Source organism: Cherax quadricarinatus, chromosome 71 (assembly GCF_038502225.1).
Source record: "Cherax quadricarinatus isolate ZL_2023a chromosome 71, ASM3850222v1, whole genome shotgun sequence".
NCBI classification, from domain to species: Eukaryota; Metazoa; Arthropoda; class Malacostraca; order Decapoda; family Parastacidae; genus Cherax; species Cherax quadricarinatus.
This window is the reverse complement of record NC_091362.1, coordinates 8,199,511-8,220,993: the sequence shown is the minus strand read 5'-3', so window position 1 is coordinate 8,220,993 and position 21,483 is coordinate 8,199,511. Positions and strand designations below refer to the sequence as shown.

Below are 21,483 nucleotides of genomic sequence, written 5' to 3'. Positions count from 1 at the left end.
ATTTCTTTAGAACTCCATTTTTTCTATCGATTGAGTCCAAGAAACTGCCCATCTACCAGTTTCAACTACCCAATAATGTGGTCAGAAATTTGCAATTTGGCCAATTTCACGAAAAAAATATGACAATTTCAAAATAAGGTCCAGAATGAGCAATGCAGACATTCCTGGCTCTAAAATAACATTTTCTTTGTTCATCTCCAGGCCCCTCTGATATTACTTTTGCTTGCTATTTCAAATTTTTATTCAAACAAAAAAGAGAAGATTTACTGTTGTGCAGACTACTGCAATACTGTAATAATTGTACAAATAATGTCAACCCATATTAGAATGGCTAGTTGGACATACATTGGACAAGGACATCATTTGTTTACATTTGAACATTGGCAAAAATCAAAACATTTCCCCTACTTTGAGCTCCATTTCCAGGTTCTTTTTGTAGTAAAACCAATCAAAATCACCTCTATTTCTATAATATGTTTTTTATTCTATCACGTGAGACCAAGAAAACAAGAATACAACCATAAATACTATACGAAAATAGACCACAAAGTCGGCATTTTAATTTAAAAAAAAAAAATCGTTTTTTTTTCTCATTATGCACTGCGTACTCCAGGATTTTTTTATATGGTGCACACTGACCACACAGACCCATTCTTTCATATATGGGCCTACCAACTTTCTCCTGCTTGATTTGAAGCCGCTTGAATTTATGAGTATATATACGTCAAACACGGTACCTCGTAAGACATATATATACGAACAAAACAGTCAGAGGGTTAATAATGTAAATTTTATATACCGCATTTTATGGTGAACGAGACTACTTCCCTTTGTTCTTCTTAGTTTCAAATTAGCAAGTTTATTTAGGTACAGGTACACATAAATAGTCACACAAGTTATCATACATAGTAAGATGGGTGTAAATTACCTAGGTTAACCCAGAAAAGTCAGACAAAGTGACTTATTTCTATTTGGTCCTTGATTTCCGTTGGTTTTTCGGTTTTCTTGTGCTTGGCAGTATTTTTGTCTTTGAATGTTACTCAGTTTAGTTGCAGTTGAACACTTGAAGAACACTTTCACTTATACGAGTGACGTACAATACTTAAAGTGGACCTGACTGGCAGTGTTCTCTTTCTACTCTCTGTTTTGACGCATGCAAGTGGATGTGGCTACAGCTATGACTGCATGTTGATTTGTGATGGCTTTTTCCATGCCTGGTCCATGGCCGGGCTCAGAGAGTAGAGAAACTCTTGAAACTCCTCTGAGGTATATCAAAGGTATGCATTTTAAAAATATTTTGTTTTTAAGTGTATTGATTTTGAAATTTAATAAGAGTACATTTGTACTGCCTATGAAGGAATTCACATTGGATGGACTATTAACGTTAATTGTGAATGTAGAAGATGCTTGTGACTTTATAACGAATGTGGATTTGAACACTGAACGAGGCATTAGGCAGGCATACATAAAGATATGTACAGTGGACCCCCCGGTATTTGATATTAATCCGTTCCTGAGAGCTCATCGAATACCGATAATATCGAAAACCGAATCCATTTTCCTCATAAGAAATAATGGAAATAAAATTAATCCGTGCAAGACACCCAAAAGTATGAAAAAAAAAAAATTTTTACTACGTGGAATATTATGTTTAATGCAATAGAATAATAACAATAAAATAATTGACACTTACCTTTAATGAAGATCTGGTGATGATTGATGGGATGGGAGGAGGGGAGAGGTGTTAGTGTTTAGAAGGGGAATCCCCTGCCATTAGGACTTGAGGTAGCAAGTCCTTTTCTGGGGTTACTTCCCTTCTTCTTTTAATGCCACTAGGACCAGCTTCAAAGTCACTGGATTTCTGTCGCACAACATATCTGTCCATAGTGGCCTGTACCTCCCGTTCCTTTATGACATCGCTAAAGTGTTTCACAACATTGTTAGTGTAATAGTCACCAGCACGGCTTGCAATAGCTGTGTTAGGGTGATTGTCATCAAAAAAGATTTGCACTTTAGGCCACATTGCACACATTTCCTTAATCTTTGAAGTAGGCAACTTCTTCAATTTCTCTATCCCCTCCTCCGAAGCAGTTTTCTCAGGTCTGGCCTCTTGCTGTTCAAGATGATCTATCAGCTCATCAGTGGTTAGTTCTTCACTGTCCTCCTCCACCAACTCTTCCACATCCTCCCCACTAACCTCCAACCCCAAGGACTTCCCCAATGCCACATTGGATTCCTCAACTGGCATAGGATTCTCAGGGTTAGCCTCAAATCCTTCAAAATCCCTTTTGTCTGCATATTCTGGCCACAGTTTTTTCCAAGCAGAGTTCAAGGTCCTCTTAGTCACTCCCTCCCAAGCCGTACCTATCAGGTTTATACAATTGAGGATATTAAAGTGATCCTTCCAAAACTCCTTTAGAGTCGGTTGAGTTTCTGTGGTCACTATAAAGCACTTTTGAAACTTAGCTTTTGTGTACAGTTTCTTGAAGTTGGAAATGACCTGCTGGTCAATGGGCTGCAGGAGAGGAGTGGTATTAGGAGGCAAAAACTTGACCTTAATGAAGCTCATGTCCCCAGAAAGTTGCTCTGACAAGTCTGTAGGATGACCAGGGGCATTGTCTAATACCAGGAGACACTTAAGGTCTAATTTCTTTTCAGTTAGGTAATTTTTCACAGTGGGAGCAAATGCATGGTGTAACCAGTCATAGAAAAAGTCCCTAGTGACCCATGCCTTACTGTTTGCCCTCCACAGCACACACAAATTAGCCTTGAGGACATTGTTTTTCCTGAACACTCTGGGAGTTTCAGAGTGATACACCAATAAAGGCTTCACTTTGCAATCACCACTAGCATTGGCACACATCAACAGAGTAAGCCTGTCTTTCATAGGCTTATGTCCTGGGAGTGCCTTTTCCTCCTGAGTAATGTAGGTCCTGCTTGGCATTTTCTTCCAAAACAGGCCTGTTTCGTCGCAATTAAACACTTGTTCAGGTTTCAGTCCTTCACTGTCTATGTAATCCTTGAATTCCTTCACATATTTTTCAGCTGCTTTTTGGTCCGAACTGGCAGCCTCACCATGCCTAATCACACTATGTATGCCACTACGATTCTTAAATCTTTCAAACCAACCTTTGCTGGCCTTAAATTCACTCATATCACCACTATTTGCAGGCAATTTCTTTACCAAATCGTCATGCAACTTCCTAGCCTTTTCACAAATGATCGCTTGAGAGATGCTTTCTCCTGCTATCTGTTTTTCATTTATCCACACCAATAACAATCTCTCGGCATTTTCTAACACTTGCGGTCGCTGTTTCGTAATCACAGTTGCACCTTTTGCAAGAACAGCTTTGTTGATTGCCGTTTTCCTGGTCACTATAGTAGAGATGGTTGATTGGGGTTTATTATACAACCTAACCAGCTCCGACACACGCACTCCACTTTCGTACTTTGCAATTATCTCTTTCTTCATTTCATAAGTCATTAGCGACTTTTTTCTTGAAGGGTTGGCACTAGAAGCTTTCTTGGGGCCCATGGTAACTTATTTTGCAGAAGCAAGCACCAAACACAGTGATAATATGGATAATATGGAATGTACCGAATGTATCCTTAGATGCGCGCGCACTGGCTGGCTTGTAAACACTGGCACACAAGGGGCAGTTCAGGCCACACGTGGACACGTCTCGTACGAATCGTATCGAATACCGAGGAAAATTTTTAGCGATGTAATGTATCGAATACCGGATTTATCGAATACCAATGCCATCGAATACCGGGGGTCCACTGAATGCTGATAAAAAGAAGAAAAACTGTGCAAACTGTTTTCAACTATTTTTCAAAATAAAAATTATCTTTTTCTTTACTGTTTGTATGGTATATTGTTGATTTACAACTGGAATAAAAATCTTTATTACTATTTCTTTTTTTATAACAAGTCGGCCGTCTCCCATCGATGCAGGGTGACCCAAAAAGAAAATCCCAAAAAAGAGAATACTTTCATCATCATTCAGCACTTTCACCCCACTCACACATAATTACTGTCTTTGCAGAGGTGCCCAGATACAACAGTTAAGATGCATGTATAAAGATATATAACATACAACTCCAAACTGCCAGTGGTTGGGCTTTGCTGTTCCTTCCTTAGTGCCCATAGTAATAAGTTACCACCCATCCAAAGTGTGTGATTTTTACCCAATTCCAGCATACGAACACCCCCCACATGACAAACCAGTGCTTTCCTCTGTCCTTCTTGAATCTGAATTTTTCTAATTTAAAGCCATTGCTGTGAATTGTGTCTAGGCTAGATATTTTTAGCACGCTATTTACATCCCCTTTATTCCTGTTTTCCATTTATACACCTCAGTCTTCTTTTTTTTTTTTTTTTTTTTTTTTTATAAACAACTCAGCCGTCTCCCACAGAGGCAGGGTGACCCAAAAATAAAGAAAAAATCCCCAAAAAGAAAATACTTTCATCATCATTCAACACTTTTACCTCACTCACACATAATCACTGTTTTTGCAGAGTTGCCAAGAATACAACAGTTTAGAAGTATATACATATGAAGATACACAACATATCCCTCCAAACTGCTAATATCCTGAACCCCTCCTTTAGAGTGCAGGCACTGTACTTCCCATTTCCAGGATTCGAGTCCAGCTGTATAAAAATAACTGGTTTCCCTGAATCCCTTCACTAAATATTACCCTGCTCACACTCCAACAGATAGTCAGGTCCCAAATACCATTCGTCTCTATTCACTCCTATCAAACACGCTCACACATTGCTGGAAGCCAAAGCCCCTCGCCCACAAAACCTCCCTTACCCCTTCCATTTTTATTGAGGACGACCCCTTCCCTGCTTTCCTTCCCCTACAGATTTAAATGCTCTCCATGTCATTCTACTTTGATCCATTCTCTCTAAATGACCAAACCACCTCAACAACCCCTCTTCAGCCCTCTGACTAATACTTTTATTAACTCCACACCTTCTCCTAATTTCCACACTCCGAATTTTCTGCATAATATTTACACCACACATTGCCCTTAGACAGGACATCTCCATTGCTTCCAACCGCCTCCTCGCTGCAGCATTCACAATCCAAGCTTCACACCCATATAAGAGTGTTGGTACCACTATACTTTCATACATTCCCTTCTTTGCCTCCATAGATAACGTTTTTTTGTCTCCACATATACCTCAACGCACCACTCACCTTTTTGGCCTCATCAATTCAATGATTAACCTCATCCTTCATAAATCCATCCGCCGACACGTCAACTCTCAAGTATCTAAAAATATTCACTTCTTCCATACTACTCCTCCCCAATTTGATATCCAATTTTTCTTTTTCTAAATCATTTGATACCCTCATCACCTTACTCTTTTCTATGTTCACTTTCAAATTTCTACCTTTACACACACTCCCAAACTCATCCACTAACCTTTGCAATTTTTCTTTAGAGTCTCCCATAAGCACAGTATCATCAGCAAAAAGTAACTGTGTCAGTTCCCATTTTGTATTTGATTCCCCATAATTTAATCCCAACCCTCTCCCAAACACCCTAGCATTTACTTTTTACAACCCCCATCTATAAATATATTAAACAACCATGGTGACATTACACATCCCTGTCTAAGACCTAATTTTACCGGGAAGTAGTCTCCCTCTCTTCTACACACCCTAACCTGAGCCTCACTATCCTCATAAAAACTCTTTACAGCATTTAGTAACTTACCACCTATTCCATATACATCCAACATCTGCCACATTGCTCCCCTATCCACTTCATCATATGCCTTTTCTAAATCCATAAATGCAGTAAGAACTTCCCTACCTTTATCTAAATACTGTTCACATATATTCTTCAATGTAAACACTTGATCTTCACATCCCCTACCCACTCTGCAACCTCCTTGCTCATCCACAATCCTACATTCTATCTTACCTCTAATTCTTTCAGTTATAACCCTACCGTACACTTTTCCTGGTATACTCAGTAAACTTATTCCTCTATAATTTTTACAATCTCTTTTGTCCCCTTTCCCTTTATATAAAGGGACCATACATGCTCTCCACGAATCCCTAGGTACCTTCCTCTCTTTCATACATTTATTAACCCTTTCAGGGCTGGCATGGCCTCTTCTAAACTTGTTCTCTGGGTTGGAAATTTAAAAAAAAAAAAAATCTTATGAAGTGATAGATATTCTTTTCCCGATCACAATGACACCAAAAGTATGAAATTTGATAGAAAACTTACGGTGTTATGCTTCGCGAAGTTAACGGTCTCGACAATGTTTACGCATTGGCGATTTCGTCCAATTTGAGCCCTATTTTCAGCCAATTCCAATGTACCAGTAGACAGAAATCATACCTATTTCACTAGAACTCCATTTTTTCTATCGAATGAGTACAAGGAACCACCCATTTACCGATTTCCACTATCCAATAACGTGGTCAGAAATTGGCAATTTTTCTAATTTCACACAAATTTCAAAAGATGCCAGTTTCCAAATAGGGTCCAGAATAAACAAGACAGATATTTCTGGCATTAAAATAATATTTCCTCTGTTCATTATTCATGTCCCCAGGCCTCTGTTACATTTCTTTTGCTTTCCACTTTGAATTTTTATTCTCACAAAAAATAGAAGATTTACTGTTATGCAAACTACTGCATTTGTGTAGAAATGGCGTAGAAATGGCATAAATAGTATCAGGGCACTTGTGAAGGAATATTACACTCGCCAGTTGGCGTGTATTGGACGCGTGGCATGATTTATTTACCTTTGAACTTTGGCCAAAATCGAACATTTCTGCTACTTTGAGCTCATTTTCAAGGTACTTTTCATTGTGAAACCAATCAAGATCATCTCTATTTCTATAATATGTGTTCCATTCTATAAAATGAAACCAGGAAAACTAGAATACAACCATAAATAGCATACTAAAATACACTGCAAAGTCGCTGTTTTAAACCAAAAACTTGGAGTTTTTTTTCTCATTATGCACTGTGTGCTGCAGGATTTTTTTTTTATACTGTACACACTGACCACATAGACCCATTCTTTCATATGTAGGCCTACCAGCTTTCTCTCGCTAGATTTGAAGGTGCTAGAATTTATGCGTACTAGTATGGCACCAACCCAGGCATGCAAGCCGTACTAGTACGGCACCAACCCTGAAAGGGTTAAACAGAAATACCAACCACTCCAACACTGTATCCCCCCCTGCTTTTTTTAACATTTCTGTCATGATCCTGTCAGTTCCAGCTGCTTTGGCCCCTTTCATTCTACGTAATGCCTCGCACACCTCCCCCACACTCGCATCCTGTTCTTCTTCACTCCTAAAAGATGGTACATCTCCCTGGCCAGTGCATGAAATTACCGCTTCCCTTTCTTCGTCGACATTTAAAAGTTCCTCAAAATATTCTCGCCATCTACCCAAAACCTCCATCTCCCCATCTACTAACTCCCCTACTCTGTTTTTAACTGACAAATCCATTCGTTCTCTAGGCTTTCTTAACTTGTTTAACCCTTTGACTGTCGCAACCCCCAATCCTGAGGTGTCTCCTGGTGTCGCAAAATTTAAAAAAAAAAAAATATTTTTCTTATGAAATGATAGAGAATCTTTTCCCGATTGTAATGACACCAAAAAAACGAAATTTGATGGAAAACTGACGGAATTATGCTCTCGCGAAGTTAGCGACCTCGGCGCTGTTTACAAATCGGCGATTTCGCCCACTTTGAGCCCTATTTTCGGCTAATTCCATCGTTCCAGTCACCCAAACTCATAGCTATTTCTTTAGAACTTCATGTTTTCTATCGATTGAATACAAGAAACTGCCCATTTACTGATTTCAACTACCTAATAATGTGGTCATAAATTTGCAATTTGGCCAATTTCACGAAAACTAAAAAATATGACAATTTCAAAATAAGGTCCAGAATGAACAATGCAGACATTCCTGGCTCTAAAATAACATTTTCTTTGTTCATCAGTCACGTCTCCAGGCCCTTCTGATATTACTCTTGCTTTCTATTTTGAATTTTTATTCAAACAAAAAATATTAGACTTACTATTATGCAGACTACTGCAATGCTGTAATAACTGTATAAATAACATCAACCCATTCATGACTGCATATTAGAATGGCTAGTTGGACATTTATTGGACAATGGCATCATTTGTTTACTTTTGAACATTGGCAAAAATCAAACATTTCCCCTACTTTGAGCTCCATTTCTAGGTTCTTTTTATAGTAAAATCAATCAAAATCACCTCTATTTCTGTAATATGTTTTCCATTCTATCAAATGAGACCAAGGAAACGAGAATACAACCATAAATACTATACGAAAATAGACCACAAAGTCGGCATTTTAATTAAAAAAAACGGTCGAGTTTTTTTTTCTCATTATGCACTGCGTGCTCCAGGATTTTTTTTTATATGGTGCACACTGACCACACAGACCCATTCTCTCACATGTGGGCCTACCAGCTTTCTCCTGCTTGATTTGAAGCCACTAGAATTTATGAGTATATATACGTCAAACACGGCACCTCGTAAAACGTATATATACGGACGCGACAGTCAAAGGGTTAACTCACTCCAAAATTTCTTATTTTCATTAAAATTTCTTGACAGTGCCTCTCCCACTCTATCATCTGCTCTCCTTTTGCACTCTCTCACCACTCTTTCCCTTTCTTTTACTCTCCATATACTCTACTCTTCTTATAACACTTCTGCTTTGTAAAAACCTCTCATAAGCTAACTTTTTTTTCTTTTATCACACCCTTTACTTTATCAATCCACCAATCACTCCTCTTTCCTCCTGCCCCCACCCTCCTATAACCACAAACTTCTGCCCCACATTCTAATAATGCATTTTTAAAACTATTCCAACCCTCTTCAACACCCCCCCACTACTCATACTTGCACCAGCCCACTTTTCTGCCAATAGTTGCTTATATCTCACCCGAACTTCCTCCTCCCTTAGTTTATACATTTTCACCTCCCTAATTCTATGCCTTGCAGATTCAGGGCCTTCAATCTGTCCTTAAGTTTCCTCAAAAGCCTCTGATGTGGAACTCTGTCGAAAGCCTTACTGAAGTCCATATACACAATATCATATTCAATACCATGATCTACCTCCTCAACTACATTATTGAAAAAAGTTAGTAAATTCGTAAGACAGGAACGCCTCTTTGTAAACCTGTGTTGAGATTCATTAATCAATTTGTGCTTTTCGAGATGGCTACGAATTGCCTTGGCAATTACTGATTCCATAAATTTTCCCACTATGGAGGTAAGGCTTGTTGGTCTATAGTTCAAGCTAAGGACCTGTTGCCTGTCTTGTAAATAGGTATTACATTTGCTGTTTTCCACTTGTCTGGCACTATGCCAGTTTGTAGTGATATATTTAAAATATTACCTGAAGGTTTGCTAAGTTCCTCTTTACATTCCTTTAAAACCCTTGCAAACAATTTATCAGGGCCTGGGGATTTGTTAGGTTTTAATTTCTCTATTTGTCTGAGAACCATGTCACTAGTTACCCCAGTCGTGCATAGTTTATAATTGTCCTATTCTACATAATTTATTTTTTTCTGGAATTTTGCTAGTATCTTTCTGCGTAAAAACTGAAAGGAAGTATATACGTATAGAAAGGATATACATATAGAGTTGAAGAACAACCTGAGGACTACTATTATTTATACTTCTAGATATGAAGCCAAGAATTCTGTTAGCTTTATTGCGAACACTAATGCACTGTTGTCTTGGTTTTAGATTACTGCTAACCAGAACTCCTAAATCCTTTTCGCAATCAGTAGTATTAAGTTCTACATTATTTAGTTTATATGTTGCATGGTTATTTTCCTGTCCAACATTTAGAACTTTGCATTTGTCTATATTAACCCGTAAACGGTCCAAACGTATATATACGTTTTATTTTTCCTGCCTTCAAATTTGGCATGATTGGCTTGAGATGCCTTGTCAGCATAGAATGGGTCCTAACACTCAGTGTGTGCAGTATTAAAAAAATCTGGGACCAATTAGTACCTTGTGGGAGCACCAGTTCAAATGAATGTCTGCTAGAGCAAACACTTGGGATTCACTGATGTCATGTAGTATTAACACTCCCATTTTAAGAGGAAAGTGATTTTGACCCTGAGTTTAGTGGTTTTGAGGTGGATGTGGCAACAAGTGGTCGAGGAAATGTCAAAAAACCTCGATAATAACCCATGTGCAATATTTATGCAACACCCTTTCAGAATGTCTTATAACCTATGCCCTAAGTAAAGAGAAACAATTCTGGCTGGCAGGCTGGCTGCCTGCCTGGCTGGATGACTGACTGACTGACTGATTGGATGGCTAGCTGGCTGGCCGGCTGCTGGCGGCCTGGCTCTATCTCTGTCTGTATGTCTATCTGTCTCTGTCTATCTGTGTCTGTCTTTCCCTGTCTATCTGTCTCTGTCTATCTTTCTATATGTCTGTGTGTCTGTCTCACAGGTACACACAAATACATGTATACATAGTGTAAATTACCTAGGATAACCCAAAAAATGCAGACAGTGCTATACAGTGGACCCCCGCATAGCGATATTAATCCGTGCAAGAGAGCTCATTGTTATGCGAAATTATCGTTATGCGAATGAATTTTCCCCATAAGAAATAATGGAAATCAAATTAATCCGTGCAAGACACCCCAAAGTATGAAAAAAAAAAATTTTACCACATGAAATATTAATTTTAATACACACAAACTGAAAAAGGCATGCACAATTACATGACACTTACTTTTATTGAAGATCTGGTGATGATTGATGGGATGGGAGGAGGAGAGAGTGTTAGTGTTTAGAAGGGGAATCCCCTTCCATTAAGACTTGAGGTGTCAAGTCCTTTTCTGGGGTTTCTTCCCTTCTTCTTTTAATGCCACTAGGACCAGCTTCAGAGTCACTGGAGTTCTGTCGCACAACATATCTGTCCATAGTGGCCTGTACCTCTCGTTCCTTTATGACTTCCCTAAAGTGTTTCACAACATTGTCAGTGTAATAGTCACCAGCATGGCTTGCAATAGCTGTGTGAGGGTGATTTTCATCCATGAAGGTTTGCACTTCAAGCCACTTTGCACAGATTTCCTTAATCTTTGTAGTAGGCAATTTCTTCAATTTCTCTCTCCCCTCCTTCGAACCAGTTTCCTCAGGTCTGGCCTCTTGCTGTTGAAGTTGATCTATCAGCTCATCAGTTGTTAGTTCTTCATTGTCCTCCTCCACCAACTCTTCCACATCATCCCCACTAACCTCCAACCCCAAGGACTTTCCCAATGCCACAATGGATTCCTCAACTGGCATAGGATTCTCAGGGTTAGCCTGAAACCCTTCAAAATCCCTTTGGTCTACACATTCTGGCCACAGTTTCTTCCAAGCAGAGTTCAAGGTCCTCTTAGTCACTCCCTCCCAAGCCTTACCTATAAGGTTTGCACAATTGAGGATATTAAAGTGATCTCTCCAAAAGTCTCTTAGTCAGTTGAGTTTCTGAGGTCACTACAAAGCACCTTTCAAACAGAGCTTTTGTGTACAGTTTTTTGAAGTTTGCAATAACCTGCTGGTCCATGGGCTGCAGGAGAGGAGTGGTATTAGGAGGCAAAAACTTCACCTTAATGAATTTCATGTCCCCATAAAGTCGCTCTGCCACGTCTGTAGGATGACCAGGGGCATTGTCTAACACCAGGAGGCACTTAAGTTCTAATTTCTTTTCAGTTAGGTAATCTTTCACATTGGGGGCAAATGCATGGTGTAACCAGTCATAGAAAAAGTCCCTAGTGACCCATGCCTTACTGTTTGCCCTCCACAGCACACACAAATTCTCCTTGAGGACATTCTTTTGCCTGAACGGTCTGGGAGTTTCAGAGTGATACACTAATAAAGGCTTCACTTTGTAATCACCAGTAGCATTGGAACACATCAACAGAGTAAGCCTGTCTTTCATAGGCTTATGTCCTGGAAGTGCCTTTTCCTCCTGAGTAATGTAGGTCCTGCTTGGCATTTTCTTCCAAAACAGGCCTGTTTCATCACAATTAAACACTTGTTCAGGTTTCAGTCCTTCAGTTTCTATGTACTCCTTGAATTCCTGCACATATTTTTCAGCTGCTTTGTGGTCTGAACTGGCAGCCTCACCATGCCTTATCACACTATGTATGCCACTACGCCTCTTAAATCTCTCAAACCAACCTTTGCTGGCCTTAAATTCACTCGCATCATCACTAGTTGCAGGCATTTTTTTAATTAAATCCTGATGCAACTTCCTAGCCTTTTCACTTATGATCACTTGAGAGATGCTATCTCCTGCTATCTGTTTCTCATTTATCCACACCAATAAGAGTCTCTCAACATCTTCCATCACTTGCGATCTCTGTTTCGAAAACACAGTTAAACCTTTGGCAAGAACAGCTTCCTTGATTGCCTTTTTGTTGCCCACAATAGTAGCGATGGTTGATTGGGGTTTACTATACAACCTGGCCAGCTCGGAGACACGCACTCCACTTTCATACTTATCAATGATCTCTTTCTTCATCTCTATAGTAATTCTCACCCTTATTGCTGTAGGGTTGGCACTAGAAGCTTTCTTGGGGCCCATGGTCACTTATTTTGCAGATAAAATCACCAGAAACACTGTAATAATACGAAATGTTCTGATTGTATGCTTGGATGTTACCGCGGAGGCTGGCTGGTAAACAATGCCACCGGCGGAACATGTGAGGCTGGCTAAGGGCGCACATTAGACGCATCTCAGACGAACAGCGTTGAGCGGGTTTTTTAGCGGTATGCGAGGCAAAATCTTGGCGATAAAATGTAGCGGTATGCGGATTTAACGTTATGTGATGCCAACGGTATGCGGGGGTCCACTGTACTCTGCTTGAAGATGCGAGTAACATGATGCAGTCTTGTGGCTCTCTCTGAGACAGAGCTAGACGGATAGACAGATAGACAGGGAGCTTGACAGACAGACAAAGTCTTTTTTGTGTACCAGCAAAAACAAAGGAGGGCAATGCTCATCCAATGTCACCTCTAATCTTTCCTTATCAGCTGCACCCTCCCCCACCCTTGTGTATGCTCATCAAACGTCATCTCTTATCAGATGTTATCTCATCTTATCATGTCACTATCAGAGGTGGACTTTGTTTTTCATGCTTCAAGGGAACTTATTATTTTATTATTATTAGGTATTTTTCTCCTCCTCCTCCTCCTCCTCATCCTCATCATTATTATATACTTCCACATATCCAAAACATTCCTGGGACATAAAAATACTTTGTATATATTCCAAGACAATAAATGGCCAAGGCAGGTGTAAATGTCCACCTGTCAGTGTGTTTGTGACAATGTGAGTACAATTTCAGTACCTAATACTAGTGTCAGAACGAAGATTGGTTATGAAATGACAAGAACTTCTATAAGTTGTAATTATCAGAATATAAAAATTATATAAAATAATATGAAAAATAGAAAAAAAGGTATCGGCAACACTTTTGCAAGTGGCAGCGCTCTATGTTGCCATCAGGTGATCTCCAAGTGCTAACTTTGCGACCTCATATCTCTGTAAGTGCTGACTCTAAAAAAAATTTGTTTTATCCTATAACACTTAGAAAAATGTGCTTTTTTTTTTCAATAAATAAAAAGATTTTTTAAATTTTCAAAATATTCGGGGCACTGGGGGTAGTGAACATATACGTTTGGACCATTTACGGGTTAAATTGCATCTACCACTTCTCTGACCATTGCATCAATCTATTCAAATCATCCTGGAGTGCTGTAGTGTCCTCGTTAGAATGAATTGGATGGCCTATTTTGGTGTCATCAGCAAATTTGCTTATGTTGCTATTTATTCCCTCATCTATGTCGTTTATGTAAATTGTGAACAACAACGGGCCCAACACTGTCCCCTGAGGAACACCGCTTGTGACATGCCCCCATTCTGATTTCTCCCCATTTATGCAAACTCCCTGCTGCCTATTTGTCAGCCATGCCTCTACCCAGGAAATAATTTCTCCTCCCATTCTGTGTGCCTTAAGTTTCCTCAAAAGCCTCTGATGTGGAACTCTGTCGAAAGCCTTACTGAAGTCCATATACACAATATCGTATTCATTACCATGATCTACCTCCTCAAACACCTTAGTGAAAAAAGTTAGTAAATTCGTAAGACAGGAACGCCCCTATTTAAAACCGTGTTGAGATTCATTAATCAATCTGTGCCTATGAAGATGGCTATGAATTGCTTCAGCAATTATTGATTCCATAAATTTTCCCACTATGGTGGTAAGGCTTATTGGTCTATAGTTCGAAGCCAAGGACCTGTCACCTGCCTTGTAAGTAGGTATTACATTTACCATTTTCCACTTATCAGGCACTATGCCAGTTTGTAGTGATATGTTAAAAAGATTAGCCAAAGGTATGCTAAGTTCCTCTTTACATTCCTTTAACATCCTTGCAAACAGTTCATTAGGACATGGGGATTTGTTAGGTTTTAGTTCCTCTATTTGTCTGAGGACTGTCACTAGTTACCTCAATTGTGCATAGTTTATTATCGCCCTGTTCTACATAATCTATTATTTCAGGAATATCGCTAGTATTTTCCTGGGTGAAAACTGAGAGGAAGTAGGTATTGAGAATTTCACATGCATCCCTATCACTGTCAGTGATCTGACCAGAGTTACTTTTAAGTGAGCCAGTCTTGTCGCTAATCTTACTTCTGTATACCTGAAAGAACCCTGTTGGGTTAGTCTTTGAATCCCTTGCGACCTTAGCCTCGTAATCCCTTTTTGCTTTTCTTATTCCTTTCTTTATTTCTCTCTAATTGAATATATTGATTTCTTAACTGCCCATCCCCTCTTTTGATTCGCCTATATATGCCTCTTCTTTTGACCAGTGAGATGTTTTAATCTATTCATCCAATTGGGATCATTTTTGTTGGATCTAATTTCCCTACTCGGAACAGAAGTTGTCTGGGCAGCTAGAACTATGCTCTGAAAAATGTCATATTGGCAACCAAGATCACCTACCTGACCCATAGTCAGGACATTCCAATTTAGCCACCCAGGTAATTTTTCAGTCCCATGAAGTCGGCCAAGCGAAAATCTGGGACAGAAATTTGATTGCAGTTATCTGGGTAATTCCATGATATATTGAAACTAAGTGATTTGTGATCACTTTCCCCAAGCTCATCATTAACCTCAAGATTATTAATTAGTGAATCTTTGTTGGCAAGAGCCAAGTCAAGCAGATTGTTTCCTCTAGTTGGTTCTGTCACAACCTGTTCTAAAAAGCAATCCTGAACCGTATCAAGAAAATAGACTCAAGATTTCCTGTCATATTGTTCCAATCCATTTGTCTAAAGTTAAAATCTCCCATTATCACAACATTTTCATATCTAGATGCCTTATGAATTTCGTCCCATAACATCTTATTGCACTCCCCATCAAGGTTTGGGGGTCTATAAATCACACCCAAAATTTATTTGTCACGTCCCTCGAGAAACTGTAGCCAAACAGATTCTGTGTTCAATGTTTCTAATTTTATGTCTAAAACAACAATTTAAATTTTCTTTGACATACATTGCCACTCCACCACCCTTCCTGTTGACCCTATCAGTGTGGAATAGTTTATAACCCTGTATGTTGCATTCAGAAGGCATTTCTCTATCTTTCAGGTTGAACCAGGTCTCTGTTATACCAATAATATCTATATTACCTACACTTGCAAGTAATCTTAGCTCATCTATCTTATTTCTTAGACTTCTACTATTTGTATAGTAAACCTTAAGGGAGCTAGTCACTCGTTGCCCTCTACTATCTCTCTGTGTGCTGATCAATTGATTTGCCATTACTAGCAACTTGATCAATTGATTTGCCATTACTAGCCTGATTGTTAGACCACTTGGTACAGCAGAGCTCACTGCCACCACACCTCCACCAATAATAGGTAAAATCCAAGGTTTTTTTTATTAAACCTCGTTAAAATGTGAAATTAACATTTAAGCGCTTTTTACCATATTGAAACACAACTAAAAACCTTCAGTTCTTGAACAAATTGTATCAAATAGCTAGGAATCCATCACTTTAACAGTGACTGTACAAAAAAGGAAGGTATTGGTAATGACATCCAAGAATATCAATGTGTTAGGTAGAAGATTAGTCAGTTAGGTGGCAGTGTACTCCTCTGCACCAAGGTGAGTGTTCTGACAAAATTCAGTGTTTACTTCGCTGAACACTGCAATAAACATTTTTAAATGTTAATTAGCCTTCTGCATTTGTCAAATGTTTAGATTTGTTTATAAATCAGTTTCATGTTGGGTTGGTGAAGAGGAAGAGAGAATGGTGTTGGGTTTAATACATATTAATGTTCCTTCACTCACTGTAAGAGGTTTAATACATCCCTGCTTGTGGTTCCAGCAAGTATGACATAATCTTGCAGATAATATTCCAACACCCCATCACACATAAGAATTAACTGATAACTTTAATACCTTGTTTTTGTTTTTTGTTTTTTCTTACAGGAGGATTCACTGAGGCAGCGCTCACATGCAAGCACAGGAGAGAAGAAACAAGCAGTGGTGTCTAGCATCATCCCACAGCATGAGACTCAGCAAGCAAATCCTATGATGCACTTCGTTGCAGCTCTCGTTATTGCTATCATTGGCTTTATTCTTGGTAAATTCATCCTTTGAAGAATTTCAACTGCCATCGCCCAAGATCACTAGGTAGCAATCGGCCATTTTCTACCACAACTCAAACTTGTCAAACTTTTGGGGGGCATATCCATTGTCTAGTGGACTTCATTTGCTAGTTGGAAATATTATTAGCTATCTTCTACAGCCATCTGCCTTTACTCCTAAATAAGATTGTATTTGGCCATTGTTAATTTCTAATTACTTTATATAAAAATTTGCTTTAAATAAGCTACAAGATAAACCAGTCAAAAATATGCTGCCTTCACTTAACCCAGGTTTTAAGAGCTTCTTGCAAGCTATATAAATATATATAAATATATATATATACAGTATACAAAAAAAGACAAGTGTAACAAATATTATCTTGTAATTTTGAAGCAAATCATTTAGCTTGCTTTAATTAATTTATTTTATATATTAAATAGTGATAATAAAATTAAGATGGATTAAAAATCATGCATTTCATTTTAAAGGATCATACTAATAATTTTATATATAAATATGCAAATTATAAAACTTTTTTCCCAGAAATCAATGCATTTCATGATGCATCACATTTGCCTGTGATTAGTTACAACTCACGTTTTGAAATCTTTCATGTGCTCTTTTAATATATATCATTTAGCAATAGGTAAAGCATTAATGTCTTCAATTTGCTTGGGAAAAAATTTACTTGGCCCAGGCACTGTTTCATGTTTACAGGAAAAAAATAAAAAAAGATTTTTGACAATATGTTATGCCGCCACACCCCAAGGCAACAATTCCAGACCAGAAGTTGTGAAAGACTTGGGTGTTAATACAGCTTTTTCAGGTTCTCTTATTTTATTTATAAACAAAATTGTAATTTTTGTTCACTCTTCTTGTAGAATTGTTTCAGGAAAAATGTCATGAGGATTTCATAGATATTAATTTTTGTACCTTAATGGACGTTATAGTTAAGTTTAATTACTTGCTGTATACCCTGATCTGGTTATTGCTAATTATCAATTGTTCAGTTAAACTACTTAATCCTGATGAAGTTTGAATCTTCACTTCCTGTTCTCAAGTTCAGGATAAATGGAAGTTGGGACTGCAATTGAAATGAGCAAAAAATATCTTTGTACTGAATTAATTGAGATTGCTGCTGAGGAGTCATGGTGGAAACCTTGTTTGGTGCAAGTTTCTACCAGGTTGACAGTAGAGGGCAGCGTAGGTGTCACTCCAGTGTAGGTAGTAGCAGAGATTGAAGCATAGTCTCCAAAGACACTAGGATGTGGGACTCATGTGCATACTAGCCTAAGAGCAAGGACTTGTGGAACTTGTCTCCAGGGCAACTTGACATTATAAGATGTAGTTAATATACATACTCTAAAAACACGCAGCCCATCATAAGGTGTGACGTGGCATGGTCTTACACTGGAACTTGACCTCATTAGTGCATTTCAGTCTGTTTAGGTTTTGCAAAGTTAAAATTCTCCTGTGGGTTATAGAAAATTAGAAATGCGTGGAAAATCCTAGAGCACGACTAATTTGCACTGGTCAGGTCTGATTCATGTTAGTTTATTCCAGCTTACAATAGCTACCTTGTGAAAATCATCTGTGTTTGATTTAGTCAATCCTTTTTTTGTACATTACTATAGTATGCAAGAGCTGTTTGTACAAAATACAAATCCCATGTATATAAGTTGGTGTGGTATGTTCTTGTCTTCTATCACATTTGTATTTTTTATTCTATTTTTCTTTTGCAACTCACAAATAGTTTATGTACATTTAATCTCTTCATTCATTGTCATTACTAGTGGACTGTAAACATTACTAGTGGACTGTAAACATGTGTTGCTAAACCTACACCTGTATTTCTGTTAGCATTTGATAGATGTTGACTATCAAACTGTATATTACAGATAAGTTTCTTAAACATGTGAATGTTTCCTTGTACACTTCATTTTGCACGAGACAGACTGAAGCCACCAGGGATGGAGGTCTGACAAACTCGATGCTTTGATTGGTGGCACTATTGTGTTACAATGTTAACTGCTGCATGCCTGCAACTAACTTTGGACAGTGTAATGAAATATAGCCAGTGTATTTTTGACACTTGTTTGTAACACTGGTGTGGTAAGTCGTGGGTGTTTTGTACCCAAGTGTAGAGTGTGCAGCGTGTCATGATAAATATGTCACACCTTAATGTACTGCTTGTTTTTATTTGTCCTTGCAATATTTTTTCTTCCATTAAATCAGTAATTCTCATTAGCTTATAACATGATTAACCACTTAATGGAATTATCAAGTAATTAGTGTTACTGGAACCTGGCACCTACTGGGCAACTTTAATGTATGCATCGTGCAGAGGTAATGAAGTCCATATTTTAACAGGCTCGTATTTCTGATAAGAAAAATGGGAAATTTCATCAGCATATTTTCCTTTGGACAGCATTATACATATTTTGTATATTGTACCAATATTTGGTTTAATAAAAGGAAAAAATAAATATTGTGTTGAACTACTGTTATTACTTAGGCTTTTCAGCCTTGTGCAGGGTTACCTAATGATATATCATTTATGTACCTTTTTTTTTTTTTTATCCACCCCCTTAGGAAGTTTCTAGTTTATTTTTTTTTTTTATTATTAATGGTATTGACCATTCCAGGTTTAGGTGAGGCGAGTCAAACAAGAAGAAAGACTTTAACCATCACTCTAAATCCAGTGCCAACATTACAGTTCAGATGCTATTTCAGACTGCAGTATTCCCACCCATCCTTCATAATGTAGGCACTGTACTTGCCTCTTCCAGGACTTGCAACTAATTACCAGGTTTTCTTGAATCTCTTCATAAATGTTAACCTTACACATAACCACTTGCCTCCACTCTTGTCTAACATGCCTATTGGATGTCCAAGACCCTCACTACAAAACCTTTAACATTTCCTGCAACCTATCCTAGCATGACCCCTACCCTGTCTTCCCTCCACTACAGATTTCAACCCTCCCAGTCAATCCTATTTATCTCCATCCTCTCTAAATGTCCAAACCACCTCAAATAACCCCCCTCCCCTCCCAGTTCTCAGGATACATTAAGTAACCCCGCACCTCATCTTTAAACTATGAATTCTCTTCATGATATTCATACCACACATTGCCCTCATACACATCTGCACTGCTTCCATCCTCCTCATTGCTGCATAGTTTTAAAACCTGTGCTTGACACCCATATAAGAGTGTTGGTACCACACTATTCTGATATATTTCCTCATTTTGCTTCCATGAACACAGATGCCTCAATGCATCACTCACCTTTTCCCCCTTGCAATTTCTGTCCTCTTTTAGGGGGGTTCCTTGTTGTGGTAAAGAGGCTATTGGTCTGAGGAATTGGATCTCTTGGTCTTCTTCCTCAGACTGAACCTAATTACCCCCCAGTTCCAACTTCCCTATCCCATCCTCCCTATCACCCTTTCCCTTTCCTCCTCTCCCCATCCCTCCCCTATCCCCTTCCTGTTTTCAGCCTTTGAGATTCTCCCCACAGGCACTCTGGTTCCTAGGTAGGGGGAAGGGTACTGTGGTCCATCCCATTCCATTGAGGCCCTTGGTGGTGGTGTAGTTTGCCATGGAATCTGGATCACCTGGGGATGTCCCGATCCCTCTCCAGTCTCCCGGAGGGTGGCTTTGGGTGTCTTTCAGGTGACAGATGTATCTCTGGAGACTGCCTGTCAGATTCTGGGATGTGGTGGCTGAAGGAGGTATGCTTTATGGTGGGTATCCGACCACCCTCTTTTGTCTACCGAGGTGGCTCGGTAGATGTGAGGTTGCTATCCCAGATTGCTGGTTTACTGGCATGAAGGGTAGGGTATGGCACAGGTTTCATGTCACATCTGCACTACCTGTGGTGCTGAGGTCCTCTTGGGCACACAAGTCAATTTACGGCTCTTTCATTCCTCCTAGGAGCTATTCCTCCATGTTCCCCCGACCCCTTTTTTTTTTCTTTCTCTAAAAAAAAAAAAACACACAAAGAAGTGACATAACCATGGAGTCCCAAATCCATGAAGTTCCTCCTCCTGGGCCCCTTTCTGCTGCTGCACCCTATTCCGACCCTGACCTCGTTATTTGACCATTCTTTGGACCTTTCTAATGCCCCTGTACCTTCTGCTCCAGGTACCGAGGTTCTGCCTGACTCCTTTGATACATCCAACCTCTGCACTTCTTTGACCATACTTTTAGCTTCTCCCTCCATGGTGCAACGATTTTTGGATTGCCCTCCCATCACACATCGGACCATCTCTGGTCCCACACCTAAACTACCAAGACCATTAACTGATGATACTACTTCACTTTTCACTCTGCCCAGAGATGACTGGCATGACACTCGCTCCCCTTAATATGTTTCAAAATACACAGTGGATTAATTTTTTTCTGTTACTATGGATGGATGGATTTATGAAGGATGAGGTTAATCATAGAATTGATGAGGGAAAAAAGGTGAGTGGTGCATTGAGGTATATGTAGACAAAAAACTTTATCTATGGAGGCAAAGAAGGGAATGTATGAAAGTATAGTAGTACCAACACTCTTATATGGGTGTGAAGTTTGGGTTGTGAATGCAGCAGCGAGGAGGTGGTTGGAGGCAGTGGAGATGTCCTGTCTAAGGGCAATGTGTGGTGTAAATATTATGCAGAAAATTCGGAGTGTGGAAATTAGGAGAAGGTGTGGAGTTAATAAAAGTATTAGTCAGAGGGCTGAAGAGGGGTTGTTGAGGTGGTTTGGTCATTTAGAGAGAATGGATCAAAG

At 39.0% G+C, this 21,483-nt stretch overlaps 1 protein-coding gene across 1 annotated transcript in view; it reads left to right on the top strand.

Moving 5' to 3' along the window:
- LOC128700401 (vesicle-associated membrane protein-associated protein B/C) overlaps positions 1–19,192 on the top strand; it is a 132,118-nt gene extending 112,926 nt beyond the window's left edge. Inside the window, exon 6 of the mRNA XM_053793607.2 lies at positions 16,548–19,192. Coding sequence (XP_053649582.1) covers positions 16,548–16,718 — 171 coding nt within the window. The 3' untranslated portion in view covers positions 16,719–19,192. The remainder of the gene's footprint in view (positions 1–16,547) is intronic.
- The last annotated feature ends 2,291 nt before the right edge of the window (positions 19,193–21,483 follow it).